The following is a 21,647-nucleotide window of genomic DNA, read 5'->3' as shown; positions in this document are numbered from 1 at the left end:
AAACTACAAAGCTCTAAATTGCCCACCAATGTGTGCTTATTAAATAGTTACTGTAAACTCCTTGGTTTTATATCGTAAATGTATATAATCTTGAGTACAGAAGGAAGGGGGATGATGTAATAACTGAAATGCATAATGGCAACATATAAATGTGCTTTGCCTATTACCTGGCTCAGGGTAAGTACCGGGTAAATGTCAGCCACTCTTCCTAAACACAGCTTCCAGTATGGACCTCACTGCACCCTGCCTTCCCTCAAAAAACATACGATTCCAGCTTCGGACAAAAAATGTAGTCTATGAAAATACCTTTCTGGTTCTATTTTAAATATTAGTGAGATCCGTTTTTTTGCCAAGGAAGTAGGCACTCAAAAATCATGAGATTTTTTAATTAAGAAGAAAGCCTTCTATTTAAACACGAATCAGTTGATAATTGAGATTATTATTATTTGATAGCAGAAAATTAATAAGAAAGAAGTTGGATAGGATCTTGAAAAAAAAAATCAATCCATCTAGTATGTCTCTTTTTTTTTTTTTTTAAACAAAGAAATAGCACAAAACACTGATTCGCCTGTTACGTATCATTCACAGCAACACTACTGCTCACTAACTACTCTTACTCACATCCTCTGGGATGTAGTGTTCAACGCACCCCACTGCTAAGATCTTCAACATCCAGATGATGATGGTGATGGTGATGATGAGGGCCCTGGCTTTGGGGTGGGGTGGGGGGACAGGGAATACTGCAGGAACCAAATGCCAAGAAGCATGCTGAGCAGTCCGATACCTTTGACTTTGACCTGGAAGCGGTTGCACTCAGGACAGGGGAGTAGAGTGAACTCTTCCGCTTGGTACATAGAATAGTCTGTGCTTGCAACCACGATCTGGTCTCCAGGTTTCCAACTACTAACATCATCCAGCAGATGAAGCTTCACTCCATCTACAACCTCCACCCGGAAACCTGAAAGAGAAACACCTAAACCAAAAAGCAAGAAAAAAAATGATGCATTAGTAGGCATTTTTCCCCCCTAAAATCAACCAACTCACTGACTCACAAAATTTGAGATACACAGAAGTCAGTATATTTTTACCAACACTAACCATGTGCCTGTCATTCTGCAGATACTGATGATAAAAAGATGAACATGGACAGCCCTGACCTCCAGGGTCGAGAGCCCCATGTTCCCCTAACATGGGACAGGAAACGTCACACGCCAGCAACTATTCTTTTATAATTCTGAAGAAGGCTCCCGATCCCCAAACCTCTGGCTGTACTTCAAGTCAGTGCTAAAACTATAATACTGCTTCCAAGCAGTCCTAAAATGTCGTAAGAACTTATCCTACATAAGGAGACACTGCCAAACACGGAACAGGTCTGTAATAAATGCTCAGTGCTTCAGTGTGATCCGGACACAGGATGAGAGACAGAACATCAGCACGTTATGTAATCTTAAGAATAAAAGTTTGCCTTAGGCAATCTCTCATTTCTGGGCCTTTATTCATTCTTTATTCTTCAGCTACAATGTCCTTCCACTCTTGATCCACCAACCAAAATACTATCCCCATCTTATGAAGGTCAGGCAAATCTTTTTTTTTTTTTTTTTTTAAGTTGATTTAAGTAATCTTCCCCCAACATGGGGCTTGAACTCACGACCCTAAGGTCAAGAGCCACATGCTTTACCAATTGAGCCAGCCAGGCGGCCCAAGATCAGGCAAATCTTTAAAGACTTCCCCAACATCCTTCTCATTCTAGCGTTCCCTCTGGTATTATTCATGCCCGTCCAATGGGAGAATAGCTCACTTCCCTGGAAGGTACATTCATGAAGGCAGCAGAGTGGGTCCACCTGTATATTTGCGCCTCTATTCCGTCATGCAAACTCACAGATGTCTGGTGAAGGGATAAGCACTCCCACTATGATCTGCAATGTCACCCAGAAGCCACAAGATAGTGTCCCTGTCCAACTCCATTCCTTCCCTGTGATAACGCCAACTCTGCAGTCTATGCGACCCAGGGACTACTGATCACTGATCTCTCCCAATGCCTTCTTTTGAAACTAGAAGTTGGTTCCCAACTGGGTAGACAAAAACTGAAAAGTTGATCCAACATCTCCTTCACTTACTCTTTTATGTGCAACCATGTGTAGAAACATTTCCCGCTTCTAAAACATCCGCAATAGAATCGGTCACAAGCCAAAAGCTGACTCAATGCAACTGTATACACAATAAATAGAAGTCACTTCATAAGATCGCTGAAGAAGGAAAAACACTGCATCTCAAAGGTATTTATTTCCTTGTATCTATACTCATGACCATCCTTCTGATTAACTGCTACACTATTCTGGGGTGACTTTAAGATATTGATCGACACAAAGGGCCAATGGCAGGAGTGAAGAAACACACTGACTCAAGTTAGGGAAACAAAAAGAGGGAAATTCGGGCAAGGCACAAGGAATGCTACAGATACCCCAACAATCCTGAGCCAACTCTCCTGAAAAAACCTAACCTGAGTGAGTCGTGGATTCTGTTCCTTGAGATGCCAACCTACTATGCGTTTGTTTTCACAAAGGACCAAAAAGTAAAGTAGCTCTCTTTTGTATATATTTCTTGCATCCAGATACTAAAGCCTATGATGGGATTTGGTCTAAATAACATTAATAATAATGACTCTAATAACAACAGCCAATAGTTGCTGGGACTTCACATGCATAAATAAATAAACTTTTCGGTGTGCCTGGGTGGCTCAGTTGGTTAAGTATCTGCCTTCAGCTCAGGTCATGATTCCAGAGTCCTGGGATGGAGCCCCGCATCGGGCTCCCTGCTCAGCCGGGAGTCTTCTTCTTCCTCTCCCTCTGCACCCCCTGCCTTCCACTTGTGCTCTCTTTCAAATAAATAAATAAAATCTTTTTAAAAATTAATTTAATACATAAATAACTTTTCATCAAAACAACTGGGAGAGACAGAAACCACTATGTGCACTAGAGATGAAGAAACCAGAAGTCAGGGAGTTTGAAGAACAGCTGGAAAATGGTAGACCCCACAACTGAATACTAATTGAACTCCAGAGCCCAGTTTCCTAACTTGGTCATTATTCTGCCCTCCCAAGAATCAGAAGCACAGGGGCGCCTGGGTGGCTCAGTCGTTAAGCATCTGCCTTCGGCTCAGGGCGTGATCCCAGCATTCTGGGATCGAGCCCCACATCAGGCTCCTCTGCTGGGAACCTGCTTCTTCCTCTCCCACTCCCCCTGCTTGTGTTCCCTCTCTCGCTGGCTGTCCCTCTCTCTGTCGAATGAATAAATAAAATCTTTAAAAAAAAAAAAAAAAGAATCAGAAGCACAAAGATAACCAAGAACCTCAGCAGCAATGAAAATCGCTGCCCAAATTTTCAGATATTACCAAAAAAAAAAAAACTAAAAAAGAACTAAGAAACATTAATTTTTTCCATATAATTTTTCAAAAACTGCTTTTTAAAGACGAGGATGGCTAGATACATCGGGTTCAACTTCAAAGACCATTAGAATTTGTTGCTGTTTAAAAAGAAGTGCAGAAGGTTAGACCGGGAAGATCTGTGTTATTCACAAAGTCCTCACTTTTTCCTAGCTTCAGAAGAAAATCCTGCCTAAGACTTCCTCCCATTAACACTAGTGAACTGGAAATATGAAAGGAAATAAGCTCACCCTCCTTGCTTCCTGGAGAGATTTTCCACCTCTTCCAGAAAGCAAGCGTCATTGAGAACTCGGGACCCAGTATCCTACAATAGCTAGAAGCGACCCTCTTCCAGAAATGAGTAGTCGTTGGTAATGTGGAAATGAAAACAAAAATTTCCACAGAGGAAATGTTGACCTGAGGTTTGTCAGTAATTATCCTCTGCATGAACTCTTACTGGAAGCACTTCCACTAAGCTCTTCGTGCAGGACCAAATTCTTGCAAAGAAATGCTTGTCATCCGCCTTTGCCTTTTGCCAGAGGCAACCATGATGGGGTAGAAAGCAGTGGTCTTGGAGGCAGAAAGCTGACCTTCCTCGTCCATAGTAGGTATGGTCTCCTCAGCCCAAACCAGAAGGCTGCTTAGAAGCAACATGTGAAAGTCTCTGTGACATAGGACGAACTCTACTTACCTGCTTATTTTAAAGCAAAAGACTTTCTCTCTTTAACTGCAATGCTACAAAATACACCATTATACCCCAAGTCATGTTTGGATCATCATTAAAATAGCTAACACCGAAGGCTTCCTAGGCACGTGGTGCGAAAAACTTCATAGTCTTCCCCCTGGCTACCCGAAGCAGCCCTCTGTGGTAGTTTCTCTCATCCTGCCCATTTTTCAGATGAGGAAACTGAGCGTTAGGAAGGTAAAGTCACATGCCCACCATCATATAGTAAGTGAAAGAGCTGGGCTATCTCCAGAATTCCATCTTAGGAAACATACTGCCACCCTGCCGCTCAAAACCGAGGTATGAGCCCTAAAATCAACCTTTCTGGGTAATAAGGCACTGCTCGATTACTCATTTCACAATAATTTTGGTATAATTTTTGCTTGCAAAAGAAAAGGTAGTGGGCAAGCATAGACAGGAGGCTGCCTATTCATATCTGGCGTCAAAAAACCTGGCAGCGAAGGAGGTGAGTAAACATCGTTAAAGAAACAAGTCAGAGGTGCCCTAAACCCAGGACTGGGCATTATTTGAACAAATTATGGTTCTTCTGAAAAGTGAATGAGAATAAAAATTATGTAAGAAAATGTTAAAGACCTAAGGTAACCGTATAAAATGTTACTTAAAGCGAGAGAAACAGGTTAAAACAAAATGAACACTAGGGGAGAAAACACATTTAAGATAAAAATGACGAGATTATTTACACAAAAACAATTCTCTCTGAATGACAGGGTTAGAGTTTAATTTTTACTTTGGACTTTTCTGAGTTTTCTGATTCGTTTAGAAGATAAACGCATTAGCTGGATCATCAAGGAGAAATTGCTACGAAAACGAGATGTCTGTTTGTATGGCATGTGTGCAAAAGCAGTATTTGCTCCATGTCTACATAAAGAGATGATCCAAAGTACAAAAGCATACTCACTGTCACAGACCATAACCGAAGGCAACTCTTCCTATCAAATGTAGATTGGTTCAAACGGTACCAAATCCAGGAAGCAAATCCATCTCTAATAGTTAACCACACTTTATGACTCGAAAATCAAGAACAAAGTCCAGTTGGGAGTGACCAAACCAGAACAGAGCATTGTCCAATCCAGCAAGAACCCTTTGAGTCGAAGGGATCGACTATAGCAGGGAAACTATTGGTTTCATCTTCAACCAGCTGAGAAATCTAATCAGACTGTCTTCTGAATACACCACCACCTAAAAAAAACAGCCTTTCACAGTACTTACCAATGTCTTAGGGGAGTTTAAACCGTACTTGCTTACCTTCAATCCATTCACTATAAGCTGTCACAGCGAACTTCTGACCATCCACAGTATAAAATTCTCTTTGGGCAAGAGCCTTCCCTCCACTGCTATGATTTTCATAGTTTCTCACGGATTCATTGCAAGAAGTACTTCCTCCATCGATGACACCAACCAAAGCCCACGCTTGCCTAGAAGGGAAAAGAGCATGTGCCTTATTTGTCATGGTACCAACCCAGATCCTTGACACAGATGTTATGTCAGATGCTGCTTAATGCTTGAATTTCATTTTTATCAATCTCTCTATCTCTTTTGCCATGAGGCTACAAGTCCAAACCTTGACTGAAATAACCGACGTCACAGAAGGAAATGCATCTGGATTTTAAATCCTTGTTTGTCCAGCTCTGTAACAAGTGAAACACCGATGGCTAGGACTAAAATGAATCACTGTCTTCCTTCCACCATACACACCCCTATTATTCACCTATCATTCTGGCCACAAACCTATTTATTTCCCTTCTTTTAAAACGAGTAAGGCACGCACCCCTATGTTTACAGCAGCATTATCTACAATAGCCCAAATATGGAAAGAGCCCAGATGTCCATCGACTGATGAATGGATAAAGAAGAGATGGTATATACAGACAATGGAATATTAGTCAGTCATAAAAAAGAATGAACTCTTGCCATTTTCGAAGACGTGGATGGAACTAGAGTTTATCATGCTAAGCGAAATAAGTCAGTCAGAGAAGGACAAATACCATATCGTTTCAGTCATACGTGGAATTTAGGAAACAAAACAGATGCACATGGGGCAAGGGAAAAAAAGAGAGGGAGAGAGAGAGAGGGAAGAAAACCATAAGTGACTCTTAACTATAGCAAACAAACTGACAGTTACCAGAGGGGAGGTGTGTGGGGGAATGGGTTAAGGGTGCGGGAATGGATGAAACAGGTGATAGAGATTAAGGAGTGCACCTGTCATGGTGTGTTCAATCACTATATTGTACACCTGAAACTAATATTAAGCTGTATGCTAACTAACTGGAAATCTAAATAAAAACTTTAAAAGGAAAGAAAAGAAACATAAATAAAAATAAAATGAGAATTGCCTGCTCTCTTTTGAACTCTCAGCAATGTTCTCAAATCTGGCTGCATCACAGAATAACATGGGGAGCTTTAGGAAGCCACCCACACTCAGACCCAGCCCAGACTGATGCCACCATCATCTCCCCAGGTGGGGCATGGCATTAGTATGTTTTCAAAGTTCCCCAGATGATTTGAATGTGCAGTCACACTTGAGAACCACTGAGTTAGAGAATGGTTCTCAGACTTTGGTCCAGTCACATCGCTGGGCCCCACCCTCAGATTGCTTGAGGTGGGGTCAGAGTATGTGCATGTCTAATAAGCACCCAGGTGATGCTGATGCTACTAGTCTGGGGACCACACTGAGTTAGAGGTCAGAGGTTAGAGCAGCAGTGATCACCCCTGACTGCACATCAAACACCTGTGGGTCCTACCCTTCGGAGATTCTTATGTAAAAATTTCCAGGGGGGCCCTGGGCATGGGATTTTTAAAAATCTCAGGAGTGCAAAGCTGAAACCCACTGGGTTACTGGTTTCTTAACAACCTTAAATCAAAGTTGTATAATCACTATCCAACAGATTTAAATTTTTACATGCCCTATATCTATTTGTTGAAAGCAACTGTGTTTGAAAATGCCCTTTAATTTCATTTTATTTCTGTAATAAACATCCCAGGGACTTGCTCAAACTTGTGGCCAAAATAAAAAAAGAACGAAGACAAAAAGCCAAAAAAAAATTTGCCTTAAGATTCCTGGTTTAAAACCCGGAAAGAAAAATGTCAATTTCCCACTCCAGAGGGAGATCATATATATATCTCAAATGTAATCTATGCCAGACAGATGGCGGGATGTTCACAGATACAAGTTAACCAAAGCATGCCTATATCCTTATAAATTCCACACCTGCCCCTGCCTGGATTAGCGACTCTTCAGCTGACTATGCTTTATAACTCTATTTATATTCCTTGATACAGCACAAAGAATCAAATGCCAAATGTCTCCACTTATTATCTCCTATGTGAGAGGAAAGGAGAAGAAATATCAGAGGCTTCCTTTATTTACCAGAGCTGCCTCGGCAACTATAGAACAATGTTCTATTCTCCTGACATTATCTCCAAAACACTCCTACTTCCCTCCTCCACTTGAGGAAAATTTCACTGCACCAGAACAGTATCTTCAAAGGCGTATGTTTATGTACATTGGAGATAACGTCAAAGCAATGGAACATTGGCAAAGGATCACAACTCAAATTCCTGTCCAATCAGCAGCACTATTTTAAAGGGAATTTAGAAACCAGGAGGAAAGGAACCCAAAAAAGTCAAACAAGGATCACACGAACCCAGAAAAACAATGGAGTAAAGAGACAAGAGTTGTCCTCCTGGCATATCCTGGATAATGAAATGAAGTAGGTATCTAACTTTGAAAAGATGTTTCCACTTCTAGGTCGATACATTACAGACTATGGACACATGGGTTTTAAGAGATGGATGAAAGAACATTTGGAGAAGCCCTTTTTGTAAGAGAGGTCCGAACTAGAAGAGATGTCCAGCAGTGAATACACTGGGGTAGAGCCGTACAAGAGAACATGAACAGCAATGAAAACAAACCAGCACTACACCCACCAACCTACACAACCCTCAGTGAACACAGAGCTGAGCAAAGAAGCCAGATACAAAATAGGATATACTGTCTGCTCCCATTGATACAAAGTCCAGAAACAGGCAAACCTGAACTTTTATGTTCTCCACAAATGCTGGTGAGCGCTTATCTTCGGTGAGCAGAAGGAGTGATCAGTGAAACAGAGGGGACAGCACAGGAGCTTTCGGGCCACTGGCAATGATCTCTGTCTTGACCTGGATGGTGGCTATCCAGGTGTCACGTTGTGATAAGTCATTAAACCCTGCATTCTTGTTTTTAGCACTTTTCTGCGTGGGTTATTCTATTTAATCCTCATTTTTCAGGAACCCACCTCTGAGGTCTGGCACCTGCTATTCCCTATCTGGAAAGCCCTCCCTCTCCAACTGCCTACAGAGCATGCTCCTGAAGTGCCCTCAGGTTTCTCTCCTTTGGGAAGCCTCCACAGACGGCCCAGGCCAATTTGGGGGCTCCCTCTATTTGCACTCCCATCCCAGCCTGGAAGCAAGGGTCTCACTGTATGCTCCTCCTTAGGAGTGTTTATTCACTGGATTAAACAAGGGCTCTGAGGTCGTGTTCTGTCATCTCAGCACCTAGGGGTACCCAGCCCTCAACACCTCCTCGATATCCCCGGGGTGAAGAAAAGGCATTTCAAGAACATTCCTGACACTCTTCTTCATTAACTTTGTCTTCTTAACTTTCTCTAGAATTTCCACAGGTACCCTTCCATCCCAACAACCTATCGAAGGAAAATAATAACTAGATCCATCCACCAACTAAGGAAAAAATAACTAGACCCTCTCAACATGTGAGTTTTAACACCTTCTTCCTTTCACAGCAGACATTCCCTGGCTTTAGGAAGAACAGTCAGCAGAATGAAACTTCTCTTTTCTGAATGACTTGTGCAGCCAGCTACTTCCCCCAGCCTCAGGGCTGCAGGAGGAAAGCCTGGTGAGCGAGCGTAGGAGGGCTGGGCGCGCCGGGCAGCAGCAGTGACTCCTACTGTGCGCGCGAACTTCCGAGCCCTGCAGCTGCTCGCTTTCAGACCTGCACCAATCAGACACGCAGATGCAAATCAGCACGCAGAGGACTCCAAAAAAGGAAAAGAAAGGGGCAGCGCCCCTCCCTCAGTTTTTTTAGACAACTTTGACACCTCCGCGTGCAGAATCAAGTAGCCTGGGTTTCAAACGGTCTGCCCAAGGTAATGAAAGAGGGAAGTAAACTGCCCTGGAGCAGCCTGGCTGTTTCCCAGCCGCACATCTCTCTTATTCACTTTCCAAAGCCTGACGCTCCGGTTCCCAAAGTGCTTAATAAACCGGAGCCAAGATAAGAGTGTTTTGTAACCAGCATCCTGCTCCCCCACCCCCGTCCCATGTTTCAAGGCAAGAGTGGCCATTCTGACACCCCGAAGCCAGGCTACGGTGCGTTCTGTCCCCTTCTGCAGGCCCTTCTCCTGTCACACAGACACAGACTCCAACACGTAGCTGGGAAGTAAGGTAAAAGGTCAGCCCACCTGTAGCCCAGGCCTTGGATCAGCTTACTTCCCAACCGGTCCTGGATCATTTGTATGGTTCCTTGTAAGAGGCTCTTGGCTGCCGAGTCTCCAACGGCTATGGCAACAATCCGGCCTGGATCCTGTATTCTCAGAAACTCCTGCAGCCGTCTACTCTCATTGTGGTATTCGTGGGTATCAAACCTGGCACTCTCCAAAATTTTGGCCGTGTCTTGGTCAATGATTCTCACGTTGAGGCCCCTAGAAAAGTCCTTTTCAAAGGCATAGGACCCAAAGGTCAAGCCCGAGGAATGCAGAGTTCTCGCCAACAACGTCCATGAGACCTTCTGTGCCCCGTGTATCTCCAGTGTCCCGCCAGCTTCCACACCAATAAATTTTTTGCCAAATGTTGGCATACTTTCACCTTCATCTGACTTGCCATACAAGGCAATTGTCGCTTTGGATTTATAGCGGCATTTTTCTGCTCCAATATGAAGCGCCCCACCATCCTTGATCAGGATGTAACGAGTCCTCAAAGTAATATTTCTGGATCCATCTTTATCATCCCCAAATACAAGCAATCCTGCAAGGAACAACACTAGTATCAGCCACCTTCTGAAACATCTCTCTGGGATATAAAGAAATAGAGTTTACCTTAGTGGGGGTGGGGAAGAAAAGACTCTTCTGCAATGAACTGGGGGGAAAATTATTAGGAGTCTGCTTAGAAAATTAAGCCTGTTTTCAAAATAGTAAAGGTAGAAATGGACAGTTCATGTCTCAACATGCTAGAAATGCCCCGGGGCATGAATTTCAATCCGTTCATTTTAGGACTAAATTATTTTTAGAAAAATATCTAAGAGCCTACAAATCATTTTTACATGTTAACCCATGTTAATTCTCTCATCACTCTCTGTGGCTATAACAAAGATTTAGCTATGAGAGATCAGCTTCTGGAACTGTTTCCTTCCCTATCACTCAGAGGTCTTGACTTGAATGATTTCTAAGGGCCTTTTAGCTCTTGAATTCTATGGTTCTACCTTAGGAACTCCTCATGCCCCATGGATGGACCGACACCGCATTCTAAAGGCTAAGAATAGTTTTCTACTTAAAGACCATCAAATGCTCCCCCCATAGGAACAAGCAGCCTTGCAGCTCCCATAGGCAGGGACCATTCCTTACCTCCATCCTGAATGACTATAGAATTCACCGTGGCATCTGAGGTCAGACGGAACATATCTCCCTCCTTGATAACAACTTGCTTCGCAGAATCTTGTCCTGGATCCCAGTTCCTGAGACGTGGGTTTTGATCTGGGCAATTCTCTATAAAAAAAAAAAAAAAAAAAAAAAGCAACATCGGTATCCCATCAATGCAACAAAATGCAAGAATGCCTTTAGCCAGAGCCAAGTACTATAATCATTTACAGCAATCTGCAAGTGATGGGCAGACCTGTTTTAAGTTCCTGCCCTAAGGATGGAAATCCCATCCCATTCCACCCAGCAGATATGTCCAATACTTTACTTCAATGCATAAAAAAGTTTGCTCTACAAAACTAAGTTGCTACCACCTAGTTCAGATCAAACTCCACGAGATAAACACGGAGTCCCCCTGCATCATCTACTCTGAAAATAAATTAACAGCAAGAGGCAAAACTGTGAACTGTCTTTGGACCCACACTAGGAAGAGGTTTTAGAAAAAAAAATATATTCGCAACATACTAGTAAATTAAAAATGGGAACTGCTGAGTAATAGGTATGTCAGCTCTTCCCAGGTTCCTTCCTGTGCATGTGAATCATAAAGTAGGCGACAGAAGCACCTCTATCACTCCACAGACGGCAGCTGATAAATGTCAGCTATGTGCAGATACGCACGCTTTCCCAGTGAAACTGCAAGATGCAAACGGCCAAAGGCATGACTTCTCATTTTTCAGAGATGAGGAAACTACAGATCAGGGAAGCCAAATCCAAGATTACTCAGCAAGTTGAGAGATATGCAAGTTCCCCCTTAAGAAATGAGGTTTACTGGACGTGTGGTATTCCTTTACTAGAATTAGGATTTGCCCCTTGAGTAGGTGATGAAGGAAACATGAAGGTATTCTGCATTGCTACAGCTATGTAATGCATGAGACCTGCTAGAATTTAGGGGGCAAGGGACAGGAATGACACTGGTTTTGATCAACTCATGACCAAGTATTTATGGAGGATCCATTTGCTCATTTTGTCCTAGATACTATAAAATTTATAAAGCATAGAATGAACTCACAGTCTGCAGAGCTTGTGAGAAAAGCCACCAGATAGGAAATAATGAAACACTGAACAATGTGGCAGTTGCGTGATGCGCAAATGAGCTCAGAGAAAGGAAGGGTAGGCTGGAGTACCTAGGCAGTTTCGACAGAGCCGAAGGACACGAGACCTGGCCCTTCAAAGGGTAGATAGTACTTAAATAAGAGCATGGGGGCGCCTGGATGGCTCAGTAGCTTAAGTGTCTGACTCTTGATTTCGCCTCGGGTCATAATCTCAGGGTCGTGAGATCAAGCCCTGTGTCGAGCTCCGTGCTGGACATAGAGCTTAAGATTCTCTCTCTCCCTCTCCCTCTGCCCTTCTCCCAGCCCCCTCTCCAAAAAAAAAAAAAAAAAGAAGAAGAGCATGAAGGTGAGAGATGCAAGTTCCCCTCGCTATCTAAGTCTGTTGTTTGCTCAGTTAGAAGAGCAAGGGGCAGCCCATGATGAAACTCAGCCCAGGCAGGGATAGGCAAGGTGTGCTTGGGAATCATATGAAGGTAGGAGGTACATGTTGGGAAATCACAGGAGGGAAAGTGGAGAGGCTGAGTGCAGCACAAAGATATTAATTTTTATAGAAAGAAAATTCTGATTCCTCATTTTGAATTGCATAACCCTTAATGCCAACGTCTCACTTCTAAGCACTCATGTTGCCCTAGGCTCGTACTTTCTCTTTGAGGTGATGGTAACTACTGCAGTTCAAATCAGCCTCACTGGTTAAGTCCTTGGCAATTATCTCATAGAATTTTTCTCAAAGCAGTTTCATAATCACCGATACGTAATTCAGATAAGTCAGTGATCATCACTATTAGACTAGAAATAATCCTTAAATGTTTCTTTCCATTGAAGAAACAAGAAATCTCTTGAGGGGCGCCTGGGTGGCTCAGTCGTTAAGCATCTGCCTTCAGCTCAGGGCGTGATCCCGGTGTTGTAGGATCGAGCCCCACGTCAGGCTCTTCTACTGGGAGCCTGCTTCTTCCTCTCCCACTCCCCCTGCTGTGTTCCCTCTCTCGCTGGCTGTCTCTGTCAAATAAATAAATAAAATCTTTAAAAAAAAAAAATATATATATATATATATTTAAAAAAAAAAGAAATCTCTTGAATGTGTTCTGACTTAATACTAAGGATTTCTTCAGCTTCTCTTCAACCTCCCTCTCTTTCCATAAAACAGCGAGCAGGAATTCTCCACGATGTTATATCACAAGCAAATGGATGCCCCATATAACAAGCACTATATGCCCAGCTACTGAGAAGGAAATCCAGTCTTTTGACATGTAGTGCCTACCGAATGGTTATATAATTTCGCTTGGTTTTTGTTTTGTTGTTGCTGTTGGTTTGTTTTTTTAGAGAGGAAGAGAAAGACTCTTCAGCAAGCTCCATGCCCAGTGTAGAGCCCCACGCAGGGCTCGATCTCACAACACTGAGATCGTGACCTGAGCCAAAATCAAGAGTCGGACGCTTAATTGACTAGCCACCCAGGTGCCCCAATTCCTCTTATTTTTAATTATTTCCCAGGACAGCATGCTTCCCTAGGAACCATCGCCAAAAACTCTATTTCTTCCCAGTAAAGTACACTTAATGAGAAAATACATGGTCTGCAGAAAGCACTGACGAGCAGATCCGCAGCCCTGCCTTCCCGGCTGCCCACGGCTAGGCTGCGGGTTCATTATCAAGATTATGTAACAGCAATAACCACAGTGAGGCTGACCCTGAAGGATGTCAGCATACAACATATTTCCAATGAAGTTCTACACTTAAACTGCCAAAATGTGAAACTAAAGAATGTTGATTCAAAGGAACCACATCAGTGATTCACTGTCTTAGACGGAAAATGAAAACATCAATTAAAGCCACAGATTTCAGCTTTGATCCTCCCCCCAGATCTGACATCTCTTTACTGCAGATTACTTGGGAAGAATGAACCAACTGCAGTGAACTTCGTTATTTTGCGGGAGAAAAGGGGATAGGAAGTCAGTGTGAAGAGCCAATAGAAAGCAACGTGACCAATTCCTTCTGTGGTCTACTGGCGTGGTCAACGAAGACGCTGATATGAACATCTCTCTTACTTCAGGTCTGTTCTCTTAGAAGCACTGACACAATCTCCCCCAGAACTTCAAAGTCTATAAAAACCCCTAAAGCACCCATGGAAACGAAATAAAATAGTATCTGTAAGTCCTACAAAGGATAACATGCTTCTCAGATGTTCTATCCATTTAATTAAGGAGGCATCTAATTGGACAAAAATCTGCCGTAGAGAGGAAAGGAAAAAAAATTGCAGACAAAAATGATGCCCAACCCAGGGTGTTATGGTCCACTTCTCCTCCAACAGCCCTGAGCCCTCGGGTTTTCAGACTGGTGGATGGGACTCTATCATGAGGCCATTCTTTGTTGATACTAGATTAAGGCTGACTGACAATGAATTTCTTCAAAACCATTTTAAGTATTGATCCATTACCCATCTGAAAAGCAAAGGCCATTTCAGAAATGAAAACCTGCCCACATGATATTTAACTATGAAGGAATGAGTGATTTTTAGAGAAATGTATCAGATCTTAAAGCTCCTAATGGATATTTTCCTTCGAGAATATACACTGTTCCTCAAAAGTACTTGAAGCTTCTCTTTTAGAATAGTCTCCCAGTCAGTTTCAAGCCACAGAACACAAATCTTAGTATTTTCACTCATTTTTACAAAAAAAAAAATCAAATGTAGTTTTATCACTACATTTAGTAATTTTTTTAAGATATATTATTTTTTCACTTTTCATTTTAAGTAGGCTCCACACCCAACATGGGGCTCGAACTCACAATCATGAAATCAAGTCACATACACTCTACGGCCTGAGCCAGCCAGGTGCCCCTATAATTCAGTAATTTTTATCACTAAAAACGTTGGCACTCAGAAAACCATATCTACCAGGATAAAATTGTGCTACCACAAGAATTCAGTAGACTCTTAAAATGAACATTTTGAAAGGAAATGCTCCAAGAGCATCTTGAGAGCTGGGACAAAGCAGCAAAGTGGAAAGAAGAGCAATCCTTCGATTATATCATTTCCACTGGATTCCTTTAACAATTGCTTTAATAAGCAGTTATGCCTCCTATTCTCTAATTATATATGAATTAGCTAGAGCCAAGTTAACACAAGTTTTCCTTTTTAGTTCCATTCTACTATTTCCTTCCCTCCTTCTCCTAGACCATGTGCTTTGTACGCGTGCATGCCCACACGTGCATACAGGCGCCACTTACCATCTGGAGCGTATTTTGAGGAGATCCCTAAAATGACCGCGAGTGCAACAAAAAATGAGAAACTAGTGATAGCAAAGCAAATGAAAGTATTTTTGTGCCGCTTCTGCTTTCGGCTTTCTCTCTGGGCTTGCTGCTCTTCAGGCGAGAAAGCAAAGGTGGCCCGGGCTTCCTGTCTGATGGAGGTCAATTTGGCTGAAGCTTGGCTCTTTGGAGGAGGAGGGGGCCGCAGGGGCACAACCTTCCCTGGAACATAGCCGGATGAGCGATGGCTGTTTCCATTCTGAGGCTGAAGGAAAGCAGGGGAGTGTCCCCTGGAATCAGTGGCATGCATGATACACTGTCACTGTGAAAAGAAAAAAATCAAGGTTCAGAAACACTGAGAGTTATAATGTTTTTTTTTTAAGATTTATTTATTTGAGAGAGCGCACAGACGAGCGAGCAGGGGGAGGGACGGAGGGAGAGGGAGAGAATCTTCAAGCAGACTCCCTGCTGAGCGCAGAGCCTGACATGGGGCTCGATTCCAGGACCCTGAGATTATGACCTGACCCGAAACCAAGAGCTGGCCGCCCAACCGACTGAGCCCCCCAGGCACCCCTGTAATGGCTTTGTGAAGTGGTTTTATTGTGATCAAATCACGTAGCAGAAAACTCACCACTTTAACTATTTTTAAAGCGCACAGTCCCGTGGCATTCAGTACCTTCATGATTTTGCACAGTCGTCACCACCACCCATCTCCAGGACATTTTCATCATCCCAAACAGAAACTATGTAGCCATCTGGCAAGAATTCCCCATTCCTCCCTCCCCCTAGTCCCTGGTAACCACTGTAATGACTCTGAAAATACCAAGTCAGTGCACACCTCTGATAAAATCACTAACTGTCTTCTAATGTCAATGACCCTGGCTACACCTCTGAATCACCCACTAACAGGAGTGCCCCGTGCCACACCCCGAACAATGAAGTCAGGATCCAAGCATCTCCATCTGTTAAATGCTCCCCCCGCCACCCCGCCACCAAGTGATTCTAACAAGCATCTTGGCTGAGAGCCACTCTCCTAACGCAACTGTTCTCAATTTTCATTGTGCCTAAGAATCACCAGGGTATTTGTTAAAAATGTAGATTCCTGGGCTCTCTACGCCAGGGATTCCAGCCCCACTGGTGCAAAGAGGCCACGGATTTTACATCTTTAACACATACTTGGTGGGACACTGAAGCAAGTGGTCACACTTTTTGCGAATCATGACTCTAAGCTCTTCAAACTGAAGTTAAAGTCCATGCATCCTACGAGGACCCCACGTTGGCTTGTTCCAATAGAAAAGCTGTTATGTCGAGGTGTTCGATTTCCCCACTGGATTTATCTTTCAGTGAAGCAACTTAAGCATTTGTACCTGTGTTATCCTTTAACTATGGACTAATTCATAGATTATGAATTCATTTAGTGAGAAAACCTAAAGTCTACATTCTCTGGTTGAAAAAGAGACCACAGGCCCAAAATGTGCTAAGGCCACGTCACCAAACTGAGACTTAACACTTAACCTAAATGAGGTCTCAGGCTCTCTCAGGAATGTAACCTTTAACCAGTCTGGAATTACCTGGTAAGCACTAGTAAAATAATCCGCCTGACAGACCCCTGCCTTCCCCAAAGGAAAGTGACCTCGCCTGAAACAATCCACTCTTTGCTAGAAACTTCTTTTTCTGCCCCCTCTGCCTAAAAAAGCCTTTCATTTTGCACAGCTCCTTGGAGCCCTTTTCTATCTGCTAACGTGAGATGCTGCCTGATTCATGGATCATTAAGTAAAGCCAATTAGATCTTCCAACTCACTCAACTGAATGCTGTTTTTTAACAATCTCCTTAAATCCTCAAATTTTGTTTAAAAATAGGCATTCAAATATTATAGTTAGAATAGTTTTTTTAAAAAATCTAACTCAGAGTCCTTATTGCCAGGCACTGTTCTAAACCTCTCACGTGTATTAGTCATCTAATACATTTTATACAACAAATCTCAGTAGCTCCCATGGTCCCCATTTTACACATGAGAAAAACTGAGGCCTAGAAAGGTTCATTAGCTAGTATATGGGGAAGCCAGGATTCAAACCCAGGGCGCTAGAGTTCAGGCTCTTAACCATTATACTAACCATATACTAACCATTATACTAATGTGTGTTTCAAAGCAAATGAGGCAATAATGTCAAAGAAATCAGTTTTCTGATTTGCAAGCTAGAATGAGCTAAGTATGAATATTATATTCATTAGTCAGCACATTAATATTTTTACGAATTCCTCATGCAAAAGTTCACTACAAATGATTCTTACCCAAGAGAAGCTGACACACACATAAAACAAGGTCAGGCCCTTTTTATTCTTTATAGTAAGCACTTGTAAGTTTCTGAATGAAAGAGTAAAGTTATGAATGCAACCCTATTCTGTTACTTTGCAGAGTCAAAGAAAGAATGCAGGGAAGCAAGAAATGCTATGCTTGGGGCACCTGGGTGGCACAGCGGTTAAGCGTCTGCCTTCGGCTCAGGGCGTGATCCCAGCGTTGTGGGATCGAGCCCCACATCAGGCTCTTCCGCTGTGAGCCTGCTTCTTCCTCTCCCACTCCCCCTGATTGTGTTCCCTCTCTCTCTGGCTGTCTCTATCTCTGTCGAATGAATAAAATCTTTAAAAAAAAAAAAAAAAAAGAAATGCTATGCTTATATCATGTTCTTTTTGCAAGGACCATGGATAAATGTGTTCAGTGGCTTCAGAAACACGATGTTCAACCACTTCCATTACTTCCCTTCCTTAATAACTAGAGCATCTCAGAGTCACCTGTTCATTCAGTACCGTTGTAACTAATCCCCTCATCTTCTGCCAAAACAATGAATAAGATCCGCATCATAACGGTCCCCCAAATTGCTCTAAAACACAGCAAATCCATGAAACACAAAATGTGGTCATTAGAAAAGCCATCAATAAGCATTCCCAGGGCCCAAACGACATGGAAATTAATGGGAACAGAAAGGGAATCTAATCAGGAGTTGATGCTGATTTTACATGGGGCAAAGAACATTCTCAGAGTCAGTGTGTCTGTCAAAAACACTTGGTTAGCGGGGTTTGATTTCTGAACAAAAGTAATTATTTAGAAGAAGCTTAAGCTTCGTGACAAAGGGAAGAGAACACGATTCAAGGTGCTATTGAAGAAACTGCTGCATGTGCCAAACAGCAGAGCGAAATAATGGAGACATCCTGCTGGAACAAATGAGAGAGTATAACAAAGACCCCTTTATGATCCTTTATTAACAAAGAAAGGGCTAAACTAGATATTCTTGAGTGCCTGGCTCACCAGGGTGGGAGGGGAATCATGGCTCTAATCTGCTCTGAAAGGGAGTGGGAAGCTTTTGTTTGAGGCAGCAATCATCAGATACTTCATTGTTTCGGGGTGAGAAAGGTTGTTATTACTTAACAGGCTGGAGGGCCCTTTTGTGGGAGATGATGCGTCTCCAGATGTACCCACAATATAATAACAGGCAGTAAGAGGCTAAATGAAGCCACCAACCCACTGGGAATAATTTGTGTCTTCACATTGACAAAATGATATCCTAACATGGAAAACTCAGATGCTCTCTGCCACAAACTAAAATGGTCAATAAATGAAAAATAACTGTGGCTGTGTTTTGCCCATAATTCTTTTGTAAAACCAAATATATATATATATATTTTTTTTAATTTTTATTTTTTTTAAGTAAACTCCACACCCAACATGGGGCTTGAACTCATGACCCCTGAGATCAAGAGTTGCATGCTCTACCAACTGAGCCACCCAGGTGCCCCAAAACTAAATATATTTATGTTCATATTCGGAGCCCATAAGCTCCACTTTACTGGAAAACGTGTAAATGCATAAGCAACAAATACAATCATTCTTTTCCTAAGAAGTAAACACACTGTTGAAAACTACCTTAAAACTACAACCAGGGACGTCTGGCTGGCTCAGTCAGAAGAACATGTGATGCTTGACCTCGGGGTCGTGAGTTCAAGCCCCATGTTGGCTGTAGACATTACTTATATAAATAAATAAACATTTAAAACATTACAACTAAAAGAATCATTTTATGCAGATTTCTCTTTCAATTTATCATGATTTTTAAAGATACAAGATACAAATACACTGCTTTAGAATTTCATTTGATATTTGTGAGTTTAGGAGCAGTATTATGAATCAATTACTTAAAAATATAATGATTGCTAGTTATAGATTTAAATTATTTGTAGGAAGAACTGACATTTCACTCATTCAATTGTGAGCTCCTGCGGTCACTAGAGAATCGTGGTAAGCACCAGGGAGGACAGACAAAAGATTTGCAGCATCCAAAAAAATTCCTAAATTCAATTTTAATCACTTGCTTGAAGGCAGAGTGGAACTGACCAAGGAAATACAGTTGACCCTTGATTTGGGGGGTGGCTAGGGGCACTGATCCCTGCCTCCCCTGCCCAAGCAGTCAAAAATCCATGTATAACTTTTGACTCTCCAAAAATTTAACTAATAATGGCTTACTATTGGCTAGAAGCCTTATGGATGACATAAAGGTTGGTTACCACACACTTTATAAAATGTTATATGTATTATACACTGTATTCTTACAATAAAGGAAGCTAGAGAAAAGAAATTGCTATTAAGAAAACCACAGGAAACAGAAAATACATGTACAGCACTGGGCTAGTGTGAGTTTGGGGTTCTGAGAACAAAGAGGCACCTGACAGAAGAATGCATGAAGAGTTCCCTCTGGCTTTCCAGACTTCAAGGTGAGTATGAGCTGTCATTTTAAAGTTTTTATGACAGACCAGTGTTTTTACTCAATACACTAATAATTTGCTTATATTACATGTCGTTTTTAAGAGGGCTGTCTTTCTAGTGTAAGAACACAGCACTCTACAGAAGGAACATGTTAGCATTTTATGATGTATTTGAACAGCTATTGCAGCCTAAGCTAAATCCCTAAACACAGACAGATAATCCAAAACGGGAGAAAACCAAGTCATTCGTGTTGAGTTTGGAAATGCACTCCATGAAGGTTCTGAAGCATAACTTTTGGTATGTGAAAGAATTATCTCATATGTATTTACCAGATGGTAAAAAGGCTTACCTGAAAGGCTTAGCAGCAACTAATTAATTAAAAAGTAAAACAGTAAGTAAAAAAATATCATATGTCATACTTCATACTATCATATAAATAAATAAATATCATGCCATTAAAGATCTTCCCAGGGAATTTAGGCAAACATTTAAAGTACATAATACAAGAAATTACTAAGAATATGAAACCATATCAACTTGAAAGATATAAATGCAAACGCTAAAAAAGGGAAAGCATTCAAAACCTACTACTTTTGTCTAAAAAAAAACTCACAAAAAAAAAAACACCTTTAAAGCTTGCTGTTATTTTAAATAGAATTCTTCTGTTGGATAAAAAGAGTGTATAATCTCGGGGCTCCTGGGTGGCTCAGCCGTTAAGCGGCTGCCTTCGGCTCAGGTCATGATCCCAGGGTCCTGGGATCGAGCCCCACATCACATCGGGCTGCCTGCTCGGTGGGAAGCCAGCTTCTCCCTCTCATACTTCCCTTGCTTGTGTTCCCTCTCTTGCTGTCTCTCTCTGTCAAATAAATAAATAAAATATTGTTTTAAAAAAGTGTATAACCTCAAACAGTAACTCGAGATGGGAAGGGTCTGTGCATTTGGCGAGAGCACTCAATGAAAAGGAGTAATCACAGAAAATAGTTTATTTTGGAATTTCAATAACGTTAAAGGAGATCAGACTGGCGAGAGTTTCTTGGGCCTATAAAAAAAGAGCATGACTTTAAGAAAACTGAGATATGCTCATTTAAAGTTGTCAAACACCATGCTATCCTATCCCATCCATGAAGCCCTGTCATCTCAGGATTCTACAAGAAGTTCCTTGGCTGTTCTTCCCTGCACTCTATCTAAAACTCTTATTGGGGGGCTCCTGTACTGGCTGGCTCAGTTGGTAGAGCCTCTAACTCTTGATCTTGGGGTCATGAGTTCAAGCCCCACATTGAGTGTAGAGATTACTAAAAAAAAATTTCTTAAATAAAACTCTTGTTGGATCATCTTGCTTTCTGCCTTATGTTTCAGTTCGCATGTGGACTTGTCCATCCAAACTCTGCAGTTGAATATGAGCTTCTTGAGTACAGGGACTAGTCTTACGTAACTCAGTATTCTCACAGGGCCTTACAACACACAGTAGGTCCTCACTAGGTGCTTGTTGAACTTAGATCACACCCTACCTCTATAGACCACACACACACACACACACACACACACACACACACACACACACACACACAGGTTGGAATTTCCCACTCAATCTTTCTTCAACATCCTTGAGGCTCAGGGAAATTTGTCTTATCTGCCTATATCTGTTACCCTGATTTGGGAAAAACTAAGAACATTTACTACTTCAAGCAAAAAACCCAAAGCATTAATTTTTACAAAATGCAATCCTAGCGTGCAATCTAGCAGGTGGCTA

At 42.0% G+C, this 21,647-nt stretch overlaps 1 protein-coding gene across 6 annotated transcripts in view; it reads right to left on the bottom strand.

Moving 5' to 3' along the window:
* Positions 1 to 21,647, bottom strand: part of CEMIP2 (cell migration inducing hyaluronidase 2) — a 123,908-nt gene that overhangs the window by 91,568 nt on the left and 10,693 nt on the right. For 4 of the 6 annotated variants that reach the window (XM_040620246.1, XM_040620245.1, XM_040620247.1 and 1 more), the window contains exons 2-6: positions 15,120 to 15,462; positions 10,777 to 10,917; positions 9,619 to 10,180; positions 5,411 to 5,580; positions 785 to 973 (exon numbers count right to left, since the gene is read on the bottom strand). In XM_040620246.1, coding sequence (XP_040476180.1) covers positions 785 to 973; positions 5,411 to 5,580; positions 9,619 to 10,180; positions 10,777 to 10,917; positions 15,120 to 15,450 — 1,393 coding nt within the window. In that variant the 5' untranslated portion in view covers positions 15,451 to 15,462. Of the gene's footprint in view, positions 1 to 784; positions 2,823 to 5,410; positions 5,581 to 9,618; positions 10,181 to 10,776; positions 10,918 to 15,119; positions 15,463 to 21,647 lie in introns of those variants that run through there. The other 2 variants (XM_040620248.1, XM_040620249.1) reach the window with 2 other exon arrangements.

This window comes from Ursus maritimus, unplaced genomic scaffold, assembly GCF_017311325.1.
Source record: "Ursus maritimus isolate PB19 unplaced genomic scaffold, ASM1731132v1 scaffold_34, whole genome shotgun sequence".
Taxonomy (NCBI): Eukaryota; Metazoa; Chordata; class Mammalia; order Carnivora; family Ursidae; genus Ursus; species Ursus maritimus.
Note: the sequence above shows the minus strand (reverse complement) of the source record. Positions and strands in the feature narration are given on the sequence as shown.